This window comes from Suricata suricatta, chromosome 14 (genome assembly GCF_006229205.1).
Source record: "Suricata suricatta isolate VVHF042 chromosome 14, meerkat_22Aug2017_6uvM2_HiC, whole genome shotgun sequence".
Lineage (NCBI taxonomy): Eukaryota > Metazoa > Chordata > Mammalia > Carnivora > Herpestidae > Suricata > Suricata suricatta.
This window is the reverse complement of record NC_043713.1, coordinates 24,269,566-24,290,395: the sequence shown is the minus strand read 5'-3', so window position 1 is coordinate 24,290,395 and position 20,830 is coordinate 24,269,566. Positions and strand designations below refer to the sequence as shown.

At 40.8% G+C, this 20,830-nt stretch overlaps 1 protein-coding gene across 2 annotated transcripts in view; it reads right to left on the bottom strand.

The window, feature by feature from the left end:
* Positions 1 to 20,830, bottom strand: part of DYM (dymeclin) — a 334,407-nt gene that overhangs the window by 166,586 nt on the left and 146,991 nt on the right. For both annotated transcript variants that reach the window (XM_029923001.1, XM_029923002.1), the window contains exons 12-13: positions 13,083 to 13,196; positions 11,795 to 11,889 (exon numbers count right to left, since the gene is read on the bottom strand). In XM_029923001.1, coding sequence (XP_029778861.1) covers positions 11,795 to 11,889; positions 13,083 to 13,196 — 209 coding nt within the window. The remainder of the gene's footprint in view (positions 1 to 11,794; positions 11,890 to 13,082; positions 13,197 to 20,830) is intronic.

The window sequence follows — 20,830 nt, the reverse complement described above, 5'->3', positions numbered from 1 at the left end:
CTGGGCAAGAGGAAAGGAGCATAGCAGCAATCTCCGATGACTGGCAATATCAGACACGTGGTGGACATACAGAAAATACTTGGAAAATGACAAAATGATCCCTAAGTACCTACCCTTGTTCTAAAACAGTTTAAATATTCTGTGAAGAAAACATTAGAACCAGTTACTCTCATTTCTCAGAGGTCACGTTTAGAATCCCAGTGACTGAGTGAATCGAAATGGGAAACTTGTAATGATGGGAAGGTCTTTGAACATCTGATCTGTTAAGGTACCATTATTATGCTCATGTCCGGTGGTAAATACAGAGTTGTGTATACTTCTGAATCCAGGACTGAGTTCACGAAGGTTTATTGGTAAATAATGTATAATGTTGTAATATATGGTATATTAACATGTAATATTCTATGATCTTCATGTTTGACTAATAAAGGTTAAGGAAACAGGCACATTTTAGATGGAAAAACAGCACTAATAGCAATGTCATGTCGGGTTCCTACAGAGGTTTGTCTTGGTCTGTGGTCCTAGGGGACGCAAGGTGTCTGAGACCCCACGGTTCACCCTCAGATCTCCTCAGTCGGCAACTACTAAATGGCCGCCAATGGTTATTTAAGAGCAACCAGGGGATCACATGATTAGAAAGGTTTGAAACAACTCGCCCGAGGCAGGATACAGTATTAAATGTCTTGTACACAAATTATTTGCATGTTTTTAGTCTCAAACTTCATTTATAAGAAGCACTTGGCAGTCGAATGTGGTACGGTCTTGTGGTTGGAGGGCAGATAAAGGCTTAAATCCCAACATTGTCGAGGCACCCGGGTGGCTCAGTCGGTTAAGCATTCAACTTCAGCTCAGGTCATGATCTCGCAGTTTGTGAGTTCAAGCCCAGTGTTGAGCTCTGTGTTCACAACTCAGAGCCTAGAACCTGCTCTAGATTCTGTGTCTCCCCCATCCCACCCCGCATCTGTCTCTATCTCTCAATAATAAATGCTAAAAAGAAATCAAATCTCAGGGAAGTTGTTTATCTAAGTGAGAAGCAGGTGACTGCTATTCCAGGTGTTTCACATATAATAACTCATTTATTCCTCCCACTAGCACTGGGAGGATATTCCTGCTTGTAAATGAGGAAACTGAGGCATCTGAGACAAATAAACAGTGGTGACTGCTCAGAGCAGTGGTTAATGTTTGCAACAGGGAGCACTTTCCTACCTTTCCAGGAGCTCTCATTTCTCATCTCCATCTCCCATCTCCCCCAGCAGTCTCTCCTCCCTTTTGGGGCCATCCATCCAATTCTGCATGCGCTGACACAGGCCACGAGACTCATTTTCAATCACTGATCCTTCGGTGTACTCCTATTTCTCCTGTTACCACCACCCCTGTTTCTTTATCTTGGAAAAGTTGCTTTCTACAGAGCCTGGGAAGCGTATGCAATTCATCAAAAGAAAAATGCTTTCTAAGTCACTTTATTTCTCTCACCTGGCCTTGGCATCTTATAACATATCAGGTATCACAGTTATGTTAAAAAAAAAAAAGAGAGCGAGCTTTCTACATCAGCCTCTGTGGCGGTGTTCCCTTGGACTAGTCACATAATAAATCTAGGTCCCAATATTTCCATGTGTAAAATGTGCAAACTTGTCTCAGATGTTCTTTAAATGTCCTTCCAAACCTAAAATTTGTGTTTAAAACCAAGACACTCCTGCTTATGTCAAAGCCACATATGTCAGGGTCGTGCTAATGGCAGTGATAGCTGAGTGGGAAATTCGTTATGACATATGACAAAGCCCGGACTAGTGAGGCTATCCAAGCCTTTCTTACTTTTTCTAAGATACATAAACCCAATGCATTAGCAAGGGACACATGAAGTCCAGAGCAGTATCGGCTAGCTACTGTAATGACCACGGACAGGTTTTTCCAACTTGCAACAGAAACGTGTAACTCGGTAACGACTGTAGGGACACAATTTCCCCTGGGTCTCTCGAAAGTTTGCACACCTTGGAAGCAGAGGCAGTGATGGCCTTGTGCTCTGGACTATCTTTGCTTGGACGTCTGCAGAGTGAACAGACAGGGAAGGTGAAGACAGAGTCTTCCTCTAGAGTAGAGGACGGTTTGTTTGCTATCGAATACGTCAAAGATGCCTCCAGGCAAAGGCTGGGCAGGTTGCTTGAATTCTATAATAAAAGCCCGGAGTTTTCTAAGCTCAGGGTTCCTCTTCTATAATGCAGCCCACTGCGGGCACAGACACCCACTGCGGGCACAGACACCCACTGCAGGCACATATGCCCACTGCGGACACAGACACCCACTGCGGGCACAGACGCCCACTGCAGGCACAGATGCCCACTGTGGGCACAGACACCCACTATAGGCACAGATGCGCACTGCATGTACAACTGCTCTGTATGCAGGAGGAACCACACACAAAAATGATATTTTGGCTCCTCCCACTGCTGTGGTTAAGAGGCTGTCCTTTGTCTCTAATCCAAGAATACTGAGTCTCTACCAAGCCCCACAAAACTGTGGAATCTAATTTGTCAGCTTGAAATCTGGGTAAAAACCTCAGTTCCTTTATAGTAGGTAGGAATTGGGGTTTAATAATTCATGGCTAAAGGACAAAGTATGAACCCTCTCCATCACCTCTACAATATGACGATAACATTCTATAAAGTTCCATGCAAGTTACTTTAATTTCTAATTTCCCACGTGACAATTCTGCTTAGAAATGTCTGTACTTATAAGACACAAAAATTTGGATAAAATGTATGACCTGCTACTTTATAAGTTCGTATTTTGAATGGGCCAGCAATCTAAACTGAAATTAGGCCAATTATGCAGTTTTCACGTGTCCCATCAAGTCAGTAAGAGATACTCTTACTGTTAAATACTAGCAATCTCTGAATAGTTAGAAACTTTCTATTGGAAACACAGATTTTCAACCGGGAGCTAAGTACTCGCAATGTAACTTAAGAAAGGGCTCAACTAAAAGGCAAATGATGTCTGATTTTCCCGAAAATTTTGTTACCTTCAAAGTACCATTAACTGTAGGAAGTGCAGGAAGCCAGATTTTTAAGGCAAAATATTTTTCCTTCCTTTCTTGGCTGTTATGCCAAGATCACACAAGGATTGGCAAGGTCCAAAGCAATGGAGACGGTAGAAGTTCTGTGCTGCCTAGGCGTCAGGCAAAACTAGTTAATTCTGTCCTTTAAAACAAACCATGTAAGTTTAAAAGAAGTACTTAAACTGCAAAACCATTGCTCAGACTTTCTACCAATCTAAAATAAGGCATACTATTAAAAACTATATTCAATGACGTTTTCATTTAGTGAAATATTTGGGAAATATGGGCAATGTGATGCTCTTTTGAGTGAGGAATCCAGGAGTATTAACAGAGAGCAAGAAATTTTTTTGTAGGGATGTTATCTGGATTTATTTTTGGATTAAAATTATTTCAAAAATGTCATAATACTGTAATAGTAAAGAGGCAGCTGTTGAAGACTTTGCAAGCCATTAATGACGCTCACAACACTCACACGAGGCATATGTGCCCAGGATTTCAGAAACAGAGCTGAACTTGGTTATAATCCTTAATGTCACAGAATTTCATGCCCTAAAGAAATACTTTCCTTGAATACAGTGATGTCAGATTATGATACAGACTGTAACTGAATTAGAGATTTAGAAAATACAACCAACATGAGTGTAACTAACACTGAATTTCTAGGTACAAGGAATGGCATTCGTCTGAAATTAAAATGTAAAATATCTCAAATGAAAGAGAACTTCAGCAGTGGCAGGTGTGCAGCAAAAGCCTGGTAAGTACTGAATTAAAAGGTTCCAATGTCAAGAATTAGGTGGAACACATAAAATACCAGAGTCGTGGGCTGAAAGCTACACAGTTCTTGTCCTCTTCCCATGGTCACCTTCTGGGACAATATCCACCCACCATGTACTGCGGGGACTCAACACACCCGCACCTTGTTCAACTAACAAGTTTAAGGAGAGAAAAGACCTTCTAATCTCTGCAGCTGTAATTCTAGGTCCTTGGCTATATTATCGGGAGGAAGTTAAAATGAGGGGAGAGTCCCCTGCTCACGCTGTCTCTCTCTCTCTCTCAAAAATAAATAAAAAATAAATAAATAAAATGAGAGGAGAGCAGCAAATGGAATGATCAATGAGAGCTTGGTCACCTTCCATGGCAGAGAAATGTCTGTTCAAGAAAACCTCCAGTAGCTTGGATATGTGAATTACCCTCAGAAATAATGCTTTGCCTCTCTCCCTCTCTCTCTTTCTCTCTCTCTCTCTCTCTCTCTCTGTCTCTGCCAGTGCACTGGAATGAATGTGGGCTTTTAATATGAACTCACTTACGAGCTGTGTAGCACCAATACCCTAAACTGTCTAAGTCTCTAGACCTTAACCAGCCTTAAATGCAACAAAAAAGAAACTAGTAGAGGGGCTCCTGAGTGGCTCAGTCAGTTAAGTGTCCAACTTTGGCTCAAGTCATGATCTCACAGTATGTGGGTTTGAGCCCCGTGTCAGGCTCTGTGCTGACAGCTCAGAGCCTGGAGCCTGCTTCGGATTCTGTGTCTCCCTCTCTCTCTGCCCCTCCCCCATTCATTCTCTGTCTCTGTCTCTCAAAATAAAATAGACATAAAAAAATTTTTTTTAATAGTATTAAAAAAAGAAACTAGTAGAGACAGGCTGAAGGTGATAGGTGTAAATTTATCATCAAATGGGCCTTATTTTAAAAATAAGACAATATTCCTGAAATGCCATAACCAAGAGAAATAACCAGATATATTACTATGTTACATATTTGAGTGTTGTATGTTGCATAATATAAATTCACCCCAACAACAGACTGTTTTGCTTCTTAATATTTTCTTGTAGGCTTTCAGTTCAATGTATTGCTTGGTTCAGGAAAAAAAAAAAATCAACCCATGAAATTTAATTCAGTGAGGACAGAAGTGAGGAACCCTGATGTGGTAAGTTAGTACCAGAGAGTATTATTAAAATCAAATTGTCTATCTTTGACTCCATGAACCAACCAGAAAGATCTAGATTTGTCCAAAATAGAGGAGATAACCACTCCAAGTTAAACAGCCAACCTGGTTTACACAGTCTTCAGGAAAATGCTGGATGCCTGCAATGTGTATTCTTACCTGTGCAGAGCAGAGCCAGGAAGCGTCCATAAACTGCGAGCCTGGGGTTGGTCAGACAGAGAGAAGGGCAAGGTGCAAGAGTCTACATTCATTACTGCCGGCTGTCAACCAGCGTGCGGTGAAAGCATAAATCATGGATTGGAGAATTTTAAATTCTTAAATTACATGATTAGAGTTTACCAAAAACCTCCTCTGTACTACTATTAAATAGTCTTAATAAGGCCTGCATAGGTGGCTCAGTTGGTTAAGCGTCCAACTTCAACTCATGTCATGATCTCACAGTTTGTGGGTTCAAGTCCCACACTGGGCTCTGTGCTAATGGCTCAGAGCCTGGAGCCTGCTTTGGATTCTAGGTCTCCCTCTCTCTGGCCCTCCCCTGCTCATACTCTGTCTCTCTCAAAAGTAAACAAACATTTTTTAAAAAGTTGTAATTAAAAATCTAATCTATGTTTTATATTATTTTAATGTCAAGAGTTTGGAAGGCCAGAAAACTTCCAACAAAACTCTGTACTGTCATTAACTTCCAGCTCCAAGGAGTAGCAGGTATGTGCAAAATGCAGCCTGAGACAAATCAACTTACATAAAGTTTCAGAAAGAGGGTGGAAAGAACTAAGCCTAAAATCTCAGATGTCAGCCCACCTTCTAAGAATTAGTCACTAAGTATTTATTAAAAGTCTGGGGTGCTTCCTGAGAGCTAATCTCTGAAAACTAAAGCAAAGAAATATAGTACAAGTCTTTTCCTCCCGTAATTACTACTCTGCTTAAGCAACAAGCAAGCAGCCTTAGGTCAGGCCCCTGTGTCACAAGCACCTATACTGGACAGCTCGAGAAGATGCTCTGGGAGAAGCCATATTTTCCAACAGGTAACTTTCTTCTTTCCTGGCCCCTTGCTCCCACTCCTGGCCCAATAAGTAGCTACTAGGCCAAAAACTGACTGTGACCCAGGACTTCCAAGAAGCAATGAGTAGGGCCAGTTGGGCTCTTCCTCTTTGTAATCTGATTAGGGAAATATGAATTGACTGCAGCAGCAGCTAGATCTGAAGTAAAATGGCCCTAGAGCTACGGGGGGGCAGGGGAGAATGGACAAGGAATGGGTAGGTGGGCCAGGAGGTCTGGTCTTTGCAGGTACAAGAAAAAACACAACAGAGGGATAGGAAGCTGTTGGAAAAGGCTTTGCAGAAGGAAGAGGATCATACTAGGAAATGCCTCAACTGTTTTTCCAGGGCCAAACACAGAAGTGTAGCTGTGAGAGCCAGGGACAGCAGTGATTCAGTGGAGCTGGAGCAGCAGGTACCTGCCAATGTATCACAAGTCATAACGGAAGACGAAGAGCCAATGGCAAGACCCCGATTATTTCCTGCAAGGCAAGGCTCCTCAGCCTCGGCACCCCTGACACTCTGGGCGGGACAACTGTTTGTTGTACTGGGTATCAGGATATTTAGCGCTATCCCTGGCCTCTACCCACTAGATGTCAGTAGCAACCTTCTCTCTAGTTGCAGCAACCCCCCGCCCCCAAAAAACAAAAAACCCTCAACCAAACAACAAAAAAACTCCATGAAAACAATAAAAAAAACAAAACCTAGTCCAGATACTCCCAAATGTCTCCTAGGGACAAAGTCACTCATAGGTGAGAGGCACCACTCTGAGGAGGTTGCATTGTAACCTCCTGGCAAGAAGCAGCCACTGGCTAGTTTGAAGCGTTAAGGAGCAGGATGCTGAGATGCACCTGTCAGATGGGAGCAGCAGAGCCAAAGCCTACGGTGGCCGGGTATGTGGGGAGCCAAAGGACCAGGCAGGCTGAGGACACAGCACGGGTGAAGACGGTGACCGACCCTGTGAACCAAGGCGGCGCTGGCAGACACAGAACACGGGTAGGAATGTGAGTATCGATGGCAGAGTAGGACAGAACTCCGGGGCCCAAATGGATATAGCATTTAAAGGAAAGGGAGAAATGACGGAGAATTACTTGGCCATTTAGGTGGCTAGGGTGACGGCTTTAACCCAGGACAGGGAATTTACAAGGAAGAGCAGGTCTGAAAATCAGTTCAGCTCCAACTGGGCTTAAGTTGAGCTTTTCTTAAGTTTTAAACTTAATAAAAGTTTGAGGTGAGTGTGGGATATATCCAGCCGTGAGGTTCCTAGAGTGTTCGGCCATCTATATGGAGTGCACGTTATGTGCCAGGCCCTTTACAAATATCAACTCACTTAAGCCTCACCACGTCCCCTAAGATAACAACTACTGTCACTCTATCTTACAATGGGGAAGCTGTCACATAACTTCTCCGGTTCCACAGCTAGTAAGTTTTGGAGCTGGGAATCCAAACTCAGAGTCCATGCTCTTAACCTCCATACTGCACTGCCTGCCTCAGGAAAAATGGAGCGATCGGGACTGTGAATGTAGATTTGGATAGTTTTCCGTACACAACTGCAAAGCAGGTGAAGTCACAGGCCTGTGAGTGAACTCCTAGGGACAATGAGCAAAGAGAGGAGAAAAAAATTAACGTAGCATAAAATACTGGAGAAAAATATGTATTATGTCATGTATTAAGCCAAAGGTGAAGGCAAGGCCAGAGGAAGGAGCCAGTGGGGGGTGGGAGTGGGGGGCACCTGCCCTTAAGGACAGGAAGTAACTAATGCTGCCTTTGTAACCCACAACAATTCCTTGCATATAATCTACTCTTTTCTGTATATATAATCTACTCTTATAAATGTTTTTTAAATGTTTATTTTTGAGAGAGAGAGAGCGTGCACGCATGCACGAGTGGGGGAGGAGCAGAGAGAGAGGCAGAGAGCGAATCCCAAGCAGGCTCCGCATTGCCAGCACAAGCCCAACACAGGGCTTGAACTCACAAATCATGAGACAGTGGCCTGAGCCGAAATCAAGAGTCAGACGCTTAACCGACCAAGTCCCTCAGGTACCCCTCTTTATAATGTTTTTAATTGAGTGGTTGTGATCATGTCATAATCTCATGGTTCCTGAGTTCGAGCCCCATGTCAGACTCATGCTGGCAGTGAGGAACCTGCTTGGGATTCTCTTTCTGCCCCTCCCCCACTCTCTCTGCGGCTCTCTCTCTCCCTCTCAAAATAAATAAATAAACTTTAAATATAAATAAATAAATGTTTTTGATTCAGCTAAGTATAATCCCAAACAATGATCATCTCAAATGCCCATGCTTATAGAATATTTAAAACTTTATAGTTAGGGTTAGGAACAAAACTCAAACCATATGTGCTTATGAGATTTTTTAGAGTTTGTGGAAGATACCTTGTCATGAAACAACATAATAGACACCAGCTGAAATCATTCCTTACATTTATGTCCAGCTAAAAAGGCTTTTAGAAGCTTTGCTCACACCCTACGTCACAGCAATGTAACATGTTACTCTATTTTGCATTTTGTTGAAGATCACACGAATGAACGCTGGCTCATCTACGTTTTGTAACTGATAGAAAACTGTGTGGCCTCCTTCTAAAGCAGGATTTAGAAAATGTGTATATGAAACTGATTACTTCTCACTTGAAGGAGTTCCTGGAGCATCTGGTGAATCTTGAGTTGTACCGCTATAAGAAGTCTGTGTATTTATTATACACAGATCTGCTATAATAAATCTGGGTGTTTTGTTATGCATTCCTTACCATACTTTACAACTCCATACCCCAAACACAAACATTTAGTAGAAAAAAGTGTTTCCCTCAAGATTAAAAAGTTGGCCCCCATTTCCATCTCAAAGCAAGTGTTTTCTACAGGAATAAATTTCGATTTCCACGTCCAAGCTCAAAACGCTTTCCAAATCTGAGTGTGCATACAAATCATTTGGGGATCTTGTTAGGATGAAGACTTTGATTCAGCAGGTCTAAAGCTGGGCTGACACTCGCATTTCTAACAGGCTCTCTCCTCTCCTGGACGACAATGTCCTGGCCTACACTGGCGACACACATGTGGCCCTTGAGCCAGAAGCACTGGCAGCATTTGGGAACTTATTAGAATTGCCTGGCCCTTGGTGTGACAAACCAAGCATACTAATCTCATCTGCCGAAACTGAAGACTCTAGAAATTTACGTTTAATTAGTTCTTTGAAAATCCACTTACAGCTCATTCATTCAGTCTCTTTTCTGTTACTGCAGATCAGACCTTCTTCTCTCTCAATTCTTCTCATCATTCCAAACTGTGCATCTAACAGGTAAGCACCCTCCACAAGGCGGCCCCAGCTGGTTCGTCCAGGCTTTCCTCCCGCAATCCCTGCACAGGACCCACAACGCGCCTCTGAATGGGACTGGTGATGTTCCAGATACAATGCTCGTGATCACAGCCCCTCTTGTTCTGTGTGGTGGCTGGTGCTCTTCCTTATCAGGCTGATCTCTAGAGGCACCTCTCTTGCCTCACCTTGCCTGATTTCTCAGTAAGAAGTGATCTTCCCATTCTCTGAACCAACCACTGCCCCTCACCACAGGGACCAGACTTACACATTCTGCCGTCCATACGCTGGTCCTTGTCTTAGCTACTGAAGGACCAGAAGGAACGTTCACAACTAATGTGGATATATGTACTTTGCAGGGTGTGACAAAGTTCCTCACTAACACAATGCTCAAAAAACTCCATGAAAATATAGCAGTATTCTTTGTTGGTGATGAATTTGATCTAGGTATTCCCAAATCACAAGTCTAACTCATGTTTCTTATTTCTCCAAATCCAATCACTTTTCTGCTTTACTCATCATAGATTGAACACTGGGCACAGTGCTTTATCTGCTTTTCCAACTCCTATACCTAGAAAATTTTTATCTCATCTCATTGACACATGTTATCAGAACTCGAAATGTGAACCAGTTCATTTGCCAATTTCATTCTGAACAGGCCAGATGTTGGTGTGCCCACGAAGGAAAATGAACCATGTGCTGAAACCTTCATCAAACCACGATGAAGCCCCCCCCCACACGCAAGAACAGACCTCAGAGCAGCACAGTGTGGTTAAATCTGTCATGCAAAACCAAAGCGCGGTAACAAAAAATTACTGTTTAGAAACCAATGGATCTTCAGGACACCTGGAAGAATCTGAGGTTTGAGGAGATGCTATGGGAGCTTTCAGTCGTCAAGTTCATGTTAGTTCAAATAGACAACCACTCAAGTACAAACCCCCCAAATAAGCCAATATAATGTATTAGGACCAGACCTAAACTAACTAGTGAGTGACTGGAAATATCCTTGCTAACTTCTGAGGATAGATACATAATGCTGAGTGACTATTAAAATGAGGCCGGCTCAATAAGCATCTCCAAACAATGGAAAAGTAAGATCAGAGTTTAAAGTGATGTGGACTTGGATTACTGCCAATGACCGGAACACAAGAACTAATCACTAGAACTGAACTGCTCCGAAGGCAAGGCCTAGAGGAAACAATCTGACTTCACTGACTTATGTCACCTGAGAGCCTCAAGGACAATCTTGTGCATTCTACCGCAGAGATCAAAAGTACTCACATATATTAAAAGTCTCTGCAATGGGGGGCACCTGGGTGGCTCAGTCAGTTGAGCATCTGGCTCTTGGATTCGGCTCAGGTCATGATCTCACGGTTCATGAGTTTGAGCCCAGCACTATTAGTGCAGGGCCTGCTTGGGATTCTCTCTCTTTCCCTCTCTCTCCCGGACCCTCCTATTCTCTCTCCCTCTCTTCCTCAAAATAAATAAATAAACTTAAATTTTATTCATCATTTGTTAGTTAGCTTTCCTACTCTTACAGACAATGTCTTTGGCAAAGGGTGGAGAAGGGACAGAAAGGAGCTTCTGGTGATGGCGCGGCAGGCAGAGCAATGGTTACTTCCGATGCCAGTCCCCAGCCTGTGCACGTGCTGCCTCACACAGGAGAGGGCACTCTGCAGTTGTGATTCCGCCACGGGCCCTGAGGTAACCCCGGGCTAGATGACCCTGGGTGGCCCGGGCAGGGCCAAGGCGATCACAGGGATCCTCAGAGGGGAAGAGGCAGGAGGTCAGAGCGATGAGATACGAGCTACCGCTGGCCCTGACAGTGGAGGAGGGGCCACGAGCCAAGGAAGGCTGGCAGCTTCTAGCAGCTGCAAGAGCCAAGGAAACGGCCTCAAGAGCTTCTGGAAAGGAACGCGGCCCTATGGCATCTTGACTGTAGCCTAATAAGACCCGTGTTAAACTCTTAATCTATGGATGAATAAATCTGTGTTGTGTTAAGACATCAATTTGTGGTCATCTGTTCAACAGTCAACAGGAAAGCAATGTAACAGCAAACTGCTACTAGAAGAATTCTCTGTAACAAACACAGCTACCCACCCTTAAAAGCATATTGCTCTGCACTGCAAAATGCCCCACAAATGTGTTTCTAGTTTGCGTTACTAAGAAATAGACCTGCTTTTCTGTAAAAAGCTAACCCACAAAGTTTACAACTAAATTTTATAAAAAGACAGAAAAGTAAATGCAATTAACTCTGACCAGAAAGTTGGGTAGGAAAACAAAGCAGGGCAAGGTATTTTCAACGGAACAAGAAGGTGGTAAATCTTAAGCAGGAAAATTTGATACTCCGTGTGGATAACATTAAAAAGGAACCCCCAACAGTACCCGTTCTACTAGGTCAGCCAAAAGGCCAATCTCAGGATTTCTCTGAAAGCTCATATTTACCTGATGATCCTCTGCGCAGCATACTGATGGAGGGAGCGGAACTGTGCCGACATGTTTGCTAAGGCGGCCAGACAGTTGGTGTGAAGGTACTTGTCCTGCGAGAAAATAGCAAGTTGAAAACAGACATCAAGTCCTCTCTACATTTGAAGCAAGGTTCATCAGAAGTAGATGTCAACTCAACTGTCACTGATTTTAGGAAGGTGAGGCCCAAGATCCCTGTTCTCAAAATTCTAAAATCCTTAATAAAGCACTGAAAATTCAAAGTTTTTTTTCACCACACATTTGGAGGCAACATCTGGTACAAAAGATTATGATGCTATTTATGGTTTTCATTATCCCTATCCTGGTGGATATGGAACTATTCCACTGCAGAAATATTAATGTTTAATTACAGGAACCTAATGGTTCCATACACTGGAGCACCACAGTGTAAGGACTATATTTTTCTAAAGTCAAAAAATTCTCCATTCTTGAACATATCTGGCTCCTAAAGTTTCAGATAAAAGATAATGGAAAAGTATCTACATTAGCCTCACTGAGGGAAATAAATGAACACAGCACAGTAAACCCGACCCCTTCTCTGAGCATGAATTCTGGATATTGCTTCTCTATAGACCAGAACTGAAATTTGCTCTCAGACGCTACAAATACAATTCAGTTGAATCCTTTTACTCTTGAAAGCATTCTTTCTACTTTTCTTTACCATGTGAATTCCTATTTCCTTGCACTTGTATCTTCACAGTTTGTTGTTGCTTTTTTAAAAAATATTTTAAGTTTTAGTTATTTATTTGAGAGAGACAGAAACAGTTTGAGTGGGAGAGGGGTGGAGAGAGGGGGGTGGAGAGAGAATCCCAAGCAAGCTCCGAGCTGCCAGTGCACAGCCCGACTTGGGAATCAAACTCACGAAACCGTGAGATCATGACTTGAGCCAAAACCAAGAGTCGAACGCTCAGCTGACAGAGCCACCCAGGCGCCCCTGTTGTTGCTGCTTTTAAAGGGAAAATCAGTTTTACTGGTTCAGCAAAGGTAAACATTTTTTATCTAAATATGCTCACTGCTCATTTTGTTTCATGTAAAATATCTCTAATCCACACAATCTATTAAATATTTAAAAACAGACACTGTACGCATCATTTCAGGGTCATGTAATTCAGTGACTATACAGAGATTTGTATTTTCTGACCATATTTCATGAAGATGTTCATACTCTAAATATTGAGATGCTGTAAACTACAGGCCTAACTGTACCATATGCATAACGATAAAAAATTAGCCATGGAATACTTACTCTTGTCCTTGTCATGTTGTACTGGATGGTTCTTATCACCACTAGTATCAGGAGACTCCCCAGTGAAATTTCAGTTAAAACCCGTTCTGAATACCAAGTAATATTTTTTAATATCTGCAATGGGGAAGAAAAGGTTAAGTAAATAGGACTGCTTCAGGAAAAGAGGGATTATCCATGTCTACAATTTCTAAGTGAGCCTTGGCTTTGCCCTGAACGTGAGTTACACTGTATAAAAGTGAACTGTGGAACTTTCAGTTCGAGATAGCAAAACGGTGTGCAGGTGTTTACACCTCCTTCCTTCTTAGATAGAAAAGAAAAGAAAAGAAAAGAGATCTGGAAAACAGAGGAGATCAAGACAAGAAGGAGGTAAGTTTGAAAGACAACGGCACAAAGTCAAGAGAGAAGACTCAATCAGAGCTCCGCAGTCTGACAGTGAAAATAAGAACATTGAGGAGTCTCTCAAAAAGTAGAGCTGTCCCGGCAACCACAGAAAAGCTTCCTACTTGTGTTCACGAAAGGCCCAGAATGCAGATAAGCTGAGCTCCAGAAGAGACGTGCTCTGGCTACGGAGAGCAGGGAGCTCTGCGGCTCACCGCCACAGCTCGGTAAGCGAGACTGTTTTCCAGCTTAAGATGGTGCAGTTCCACCCTAGATCTGCGACATGGGCGTCAGGGACAGGCCAAAACTGGGCAGTGCAGCAGATTTGTGATTTGAAAGAAGAAAATTGGAACAGTTCTTTGAGATAACAGCAATAAAAGGCAAAAGGACAAAAAAAGTATGAGAGCAAACTGGAGACCTAATATCTACTTAATAGAAGTTCCAAAAGGCACAGACTAGAAGGAGAACAGAAAAGTTAGTAATATGAGAAAATTTTGTGGATAAATAAAAGGCTTTCAACATTCTAAGCAGAAATATTGAAAGAAAGTGAAATTTATTCTGGTAAGACTTCTGAATGTACAGTATATTATAAAATCCTATTGGCTCCCAGACAGAAGAAACAGGTGATCACCAAAAGAAAGCAAACTATCATTAGGTTTCTCATCCTAAACACTACTCATCTGCATAACAATAGAATAGCAGCCATCAATTTTTTTTTTTTTTGCAGCCATCAATTTTTGAGGACTGGATTATGATTCTAAAATTCTATACCCAGAGAAATGACCACACAAGTATATAAATAAAGACTTATAACTATGCAAAGAGTCAACGTGAACTGACCATGCACCATTTCTGGGGGAAAACCAAACCATCACACATGTGAGTACTTAGCTGCCCATCCCCCTCCATTATGACAACAAAAGTAACAGCTCAAAGACTTCAAGAGAAGGACGATAACGACTACCAAACAAAATCCAAAGCAATAACGAACCACAATTATAATCCATGGAATCAGGACAATGTGATTAAGACCAAATAATACAGTTGTCCTTCAGTTCTTCTAAAAATTCATCAAAATAGGGGTGCGTGGGTGGCTCAATCCGTTAAGTGTCCAACTTCGGCTCAGGTCATGATCTCATGGTTAATGAGTTTGAGCCCCACCTCAAGCTCAGTGCTGACAGCTCGCAGTCTGGAGCTGCTTCGGATTCTGTGTCTCCCTCTCTCTCTGCCCCACACCCGCACATTCTCTCTCTCTCTCTCTCTCTCTCTCTCTCTCTCTCTCAAAAATGAATAAACATTAAAAAAAATCATTAAAATAGACATTTCTGTTAAATCTGTCCCCCAAAAGGTCCAAAAAATATTAGAAATGAAAAAGGGGAGATGGAAACAGACCAGAAGAACAAAAAAGTGAAGGCATTTGTGCACAACTTCATGCAAGTGCACACAAGTGCCCCACGATAGATGTGCACTCAGTTCAATTGTCTGGCAAGTATTCCACGTCAACTAGTACCTCCCATTACAAATCACCCAGCCCTGACCTGTGCCGAGGTCTCCACTCAGAGGACAGCATACTACAAACATCCACTACATGGTAGCTGAATACTGTTTGTGACATAAAAAATGTGAAAGCATAGCATTCCCATGTACTCATGACTAATGATGGCCACCATCAAGTAGAAGAGATAACCTACATGTAAAACAAGTGTTAGAAAAATTCAAAACAATGAATTTTGCCAGTTGAACCTTTATAAAGGACAGTGAAGTGCTCAGTCCCTTTGACTTACTCTCTAAGACAGCAGTTCTCAAAATGTGGTCCAGGAATGCTCTAGTGGTCCTGGAGACATTACTGGAGCATTGTCAAGGTCAAAACTATTTACATGATAATACCAAGACATTATTTTCCACTCTCATTCTCTCATGAGTATATAGTTGAGTTTTCCAGCCACTACATAACATGGCTGATAGCACAAGTTTAACTCAGAAGCAGACCTGAGAATCTGTGGTCTTCTGTTAAGGCAATTCATTAGAGAGATTTGCAGAAACATCAAACAATGCCATTCTTCTTGCTAAATTTTTGTTTGGGGAAAACAGTTATTTTTCATAAAAATGGATTATTGATGCCAATATGTAATGGATTTATTACAATCACCGTTATTTCTAAATGACATATTTTTAAAAATATTTCAATTTAAATTTCTATTAAGATCAATGTACAAAACTATAACCCATAGAAAAAAGCTATTTGGTGTCCTCAATTATTTTCAAGTGTAAAGACCAAAAAGTTTTAGAACCAATGCTCTTAAGTCTCCAAGCGAACTCACACGTAACACAGGATACTCATTAAGCAACTTTCCTAGTGGGAGATGTCTCTGTCTTTTTAAAGGTCACACCTCTGAAAGTAGAGTTCAGTTTCTATTCTCTCAGCTCCTTTAGAAAGGAATTATCCTAAGGCATCCTTATTTGAATCAGGGGTCATGAGTTCTTATCGTCTGCCTGTGTATCTCAATTACACAACCGAATGGAAGAAGTCTTTGGAATGCAAGTAGTCTTACTCATTTAACATTCAACAAATATTTAAGTAGTATTCACACAGAAAACTTATAATGTTACTATAAAAATTAGAAATCCAATGTACTGTTTACATAAAACTTTTTTCCTTCCTGTGAAAAATGATCACTGTTTAGAAATTCTGGTAGTATTTAAGAAAAATTATAAATAGTTCCTCATAAAGCTCACACAGCTCCCATGGGCTATCAATGCCGAACGGGCAACATACGGAGAGTTTTCTCCGTAACCCAGCTGTAGTTGGTGACCTATTTAACTGATTCCTAAAAAAGTGATTCCCCATCTCTCATATTCTATATTCATAATACAGTTTAATAGTCACAGACTGTTATCCTGGTTGTGTTTTATATATATATAAATACATGATATATATATCATATACATGTTAACATATGTGTTCTATGTTATCCTGTGTTTTTTATATATACACACATATATATTCATCATTTCATGGCAAACTACATCAAATAACATGCAGAAGGAAACCCCTCAAGGAACTGAATGTCTTCCTTCTCAAAAAATATATAGGAGAATTGCGTGTTCTAGATCTTTTCCTGAGCTTTCCCCCCCAAATAGATCTGGCTTTATTGACTATATCTCTTTGAAATGTTTATATGCTGGAGTGTTATATAATAACATGGAGTGTTATATAATAACATATTATACAATATCAACTCTCTAAAAAATCAAATATGTATAGAAAGGCAAAGAATAATTAACTTCCATACTCCCACAACTGATGGTAACTATTAAGAATTCATTTTTTAAATGTACAAATCCCATTTTATTCCCCCAAAGAGGGGCTACACTACCAACCACTAATCAGCTACTACCTTAAGGTTAGTTTGTATCTTTCCAGTTGCTTTCAAATGGTTTATGTGTGCACACACTCTGCCTTAAAACCCAGGATTCCTTTGTATATTTGCTAGTTTACAAAAACAGTATCATTGTATCTTGGGTTGAATAGTGTTCCCCAAAATTCATGTCACCCCAAACCTGTGAATGTGACTTTATTTGAAAACATGGTCTTTACAGAATTAACCAAGATGAGATTATACTGGGTTAGGAAAGACCCTAAGTCCAACATGGCCGTTGTCCCTAAAAGAAGAAAGACGTAGAAACAGACACTCATGGGAGAGAAGGTCACGAGGTGACACACACACACAGAAACTGCATGCCAAGGATACCAAGGACTGGCCACCAGCAGCTAAGAGGCAAGATCTCTCCCCTAGGTCCTTCAGAGAAAATACAGCCCCGCGGTTACCTTGCTTGACAACCCCTTTATGTTGATGCATTTAAGAAAGTTATTTATCACCTCTGCCAAATTCTGATAGTACTAATCACTGTTTAAAACAAATATTTCTATGGCAGTTAATAAATAGCTGTTGCACCAAGCCACTCCCCCCAGGACCTCCTGAGGGTTCAGTAATTAACGCACAGCAGACAACAGAAGACCATGGTTGATACCCGTTCTTACTGGCCGGTTTTGGTACCATGCTTGTCAAATACCTGAGTATCGCTTCTACTTCATTCATCTAAGCACTGAATAGTATTGTGCTAATAGGCCACATTTCTTTTGGTCTACTCTTCTACTAATGCAAATTAAGTTATTTCCAGTTTTTCCCCAGTAAAAACAATGTTACAATACAGATCCTGACCCTTACTACCCAAAGTCTCACTACATGAAATTCAGAAACCAGAGATTCCTTACTTTCCATACCCTCATTCTCTGAACATTAATTATCTAAGTCAGGAATCACAAAAAGTTTTTCAAGAAAAATAATCTATAAAACACCTGTTTTAAGTCACCCATTTTTTAGTACTTTATGACTTCATAAACAAATCTCCATAATTTTGCTAGGAAGCAAAATTACAATGTCACTGAATAGCTCTTCTTTAAAATCAATGTAGCGAGGCCCCTGAGTGGCTCAGTCGGTTAAGCGTCTGACTTCAGCTCAGGTCATGATCTCACAGTTCGTGGGTTCGAGCCCCGCATCAGGCTCTGTGCTGATAGCTCAGAGCCTGGAGCCTGCTTCGGATTCTGTGTCTCCCTCTCTCTCTGACCCTCCCCTGCTCACCCTGTCTCTCTCTGTCTCTCAAAAATAAATAAAAAACATTAAAGAAATTTTTTTTAATAAAAAATAAAATGCTTGTTAGTCATTCAGGTTTTATATTGTTTTTCTATTACTTTGCCCATTTTTGTACTGAATACTTTTGTCTTCCTGATTATGCTAATCCTAAAACATGCTAATCTCTCTTCCTGTCTATGGCTTGTTTTCATCTTTCTTTACCATGAGCGTTTTTCATTTTAATGTAGTCAAATTTGTTAATGTTTTCATTCATGGTCTGTGCACTGTGTACTATAAAGTGTAAGAAATCCCGATCTCCAACTGATAACAAATATCAGCCTTCAATTCTCTTCGGAGGTTTGTAAGTTCAGGTCTTTTTGCCACAAGGGGAACTGGGCTTTGTATGTGAGGCAAAGATCAGCTCATTTTACTTTTTCTACTTAGAGGAGCCAAGCTCTCAATCTCGGCACAATTTACCGATTATTTCCATTGTACTTTGTGTTTCCACATAGGAGTGAGTAATTTCTGAATTCTCTGTTTTCTTTTGCATTTTATCTATCTTTTATTCCATTTTTAATGAAACACATCCTAATCACTAATGTTTTGTAAGTGTATAATGCTTTAACTATAGGTTTTTGTAGATACGCTCTATTAAGACAAGGAATTTCTTTTCTATCCTTATTTTGTGAGAATTTTGCTTTGTTTATCATGAATAGGTGCTGAATTTTATCAAAGCCTTTGGCTGTATCTATTGACATGATTTATGGTTTTTCTAGTAAGTTACATTAAGAGATTTTCTAATATTAAACCACCCTTGCATTCCTAGAACATTGTTAATGACATCTGTTCTTTTTACTACTTTGCTTTATTGTATTTTATTAGACTTACAAGCTTTATTATTACATTTGTGCCATTTAATACATTTTTGCCTCTCAACTCAAAATCCACCTGTAATTTTCCTTTATCAAATTTTGATAAATGTGCTATCAGGATTATGCTGTACTCATAAAATGAGTTGGAAAGATTTCCCTTTATTCTAGACTTCTTCCTTCAATTTTCAGAAGAATCCATAGGTAAAAATCAGCTGGGCCAATACTTTTCTGTATAGGATTTTACATTACAAAGTCAGTTCCTGTAACAGAAACAAGACTAATTTGATTTTGTTTCTTTTGTGAACTTTGGTTACATTTCTTTTCTGGATGTGGAGGAAATCTGTCCATTTCATTTAATGCTTAAAGTTTATACCATAAAATTAATCACAGTACCCCCTGAATATTTTTTAAATACCTGTGGTATCTGTCCTGATCTCCTATGCACTCTCCATATTATATGTTTGTAGCTTTTCTCTTCTTGATCATCTTTCTAGGGGGTTACCATTTTTATGAGTTTTCATATATTTTGCTTATAGCAAAAAAGTAGAAAGATTTAAAATCAAAGATCTAAGCTTCTAAAAAATCTTTAAAAAAAGCAAGTTAAAGCTTCAAGCAAGCAGAAGAAAGGAAAAAAAGGGAGAAATTAATGAAATGGAAGAAAATAGAGAGAAGTCATTGGAATCAAAAGTTGATCTTTTTAAAAAAATTTTTTAATGTTTTATTTATTTTTGATACAGAGAGAGACAGAGCATGGGGGGGGGGGTGCAGAGAGAGAGAGAGGGAGACACAGAATCAGAGGCAGGCTCCAGGCTCCGAGCTGTCAGCACAGAGCCCGACACGGGGCTCGAACCCACAAATGTGAGATCATGACCTGAGCTGAAGTCGGAGACCTAACTGACTGAGCCACCTAGGCACCCCAAAAGTTGGTCTTTTGAAAAGACTTAGGAAGAATGGGAGGGAGGAAGGGAGGGAGGGAGGAAGGGAGGAAAGGAAGAAGAAAGGAGGAAGGAGGGAAAAGCCTCTAGCCAGACAGAGGCAGAATAAGAGAGAAATGATACATATTCTAACATTAAAAATGAGAGTGATAACATCTCTATGGCTACAGATATAAAAAGTGGAAAAACAGTAATAAGAAAAAAACAATAAGTAAAAAAAACATTATGAATAACTACAAGAATAAATTCAGTATCTCAGAAGAAATGTATAAATTCCTTGAAAGACACAGAGTTCAAAACTTAACCAAACACACTATATATAAAAAAGAGAATATATACCACATCTTCTTGATCCATTCGTCAGGTGATGGACATTTAGGCTTTTTCCATGTTTTGGCTATTGTTGACATTGCTATGAACATTGGGGTACATGTGCTCCTATGTATCAGCACTTCTGTATCTCTTGGGTAAATCCCTAGCAGGGCTATTGCTGGGTCATAAGGGAGCTCTACGGATAGTTTTTTGAGAAACCTCCACACTGTTTTCCAGAGCGGCTGCACCAGTTTACGTTCCCACCAACAGTGTAGGAGGGTGCCCATCTCTCCACACCCTCGCCAGCATCTATAGTCTCTTGATTTGTTCATTTTAGCCACTCTGACTGGTGTGATGTAATATCACTGGTGTGGTTTTGATTTGTATTTCCCTGATGATGAGTGATGTTGAGCATCGTTTCATGTGCCTGTAGGTCATCTGGATGTCCTCTTTGGAGAAGTGTCTGTTCGTGTCTTCTGCCCATTTCTTCACTGGGTTATTTGTTTTGTGGGTGTGAAGTTCGGTGAGTTCCTTGCATATTTTAGATACATGGCAATGAGAAAGAATGAAATCTGGCCATTTGTAGGAAAGTGGATGGACCTCGAGGGTGTCATGCT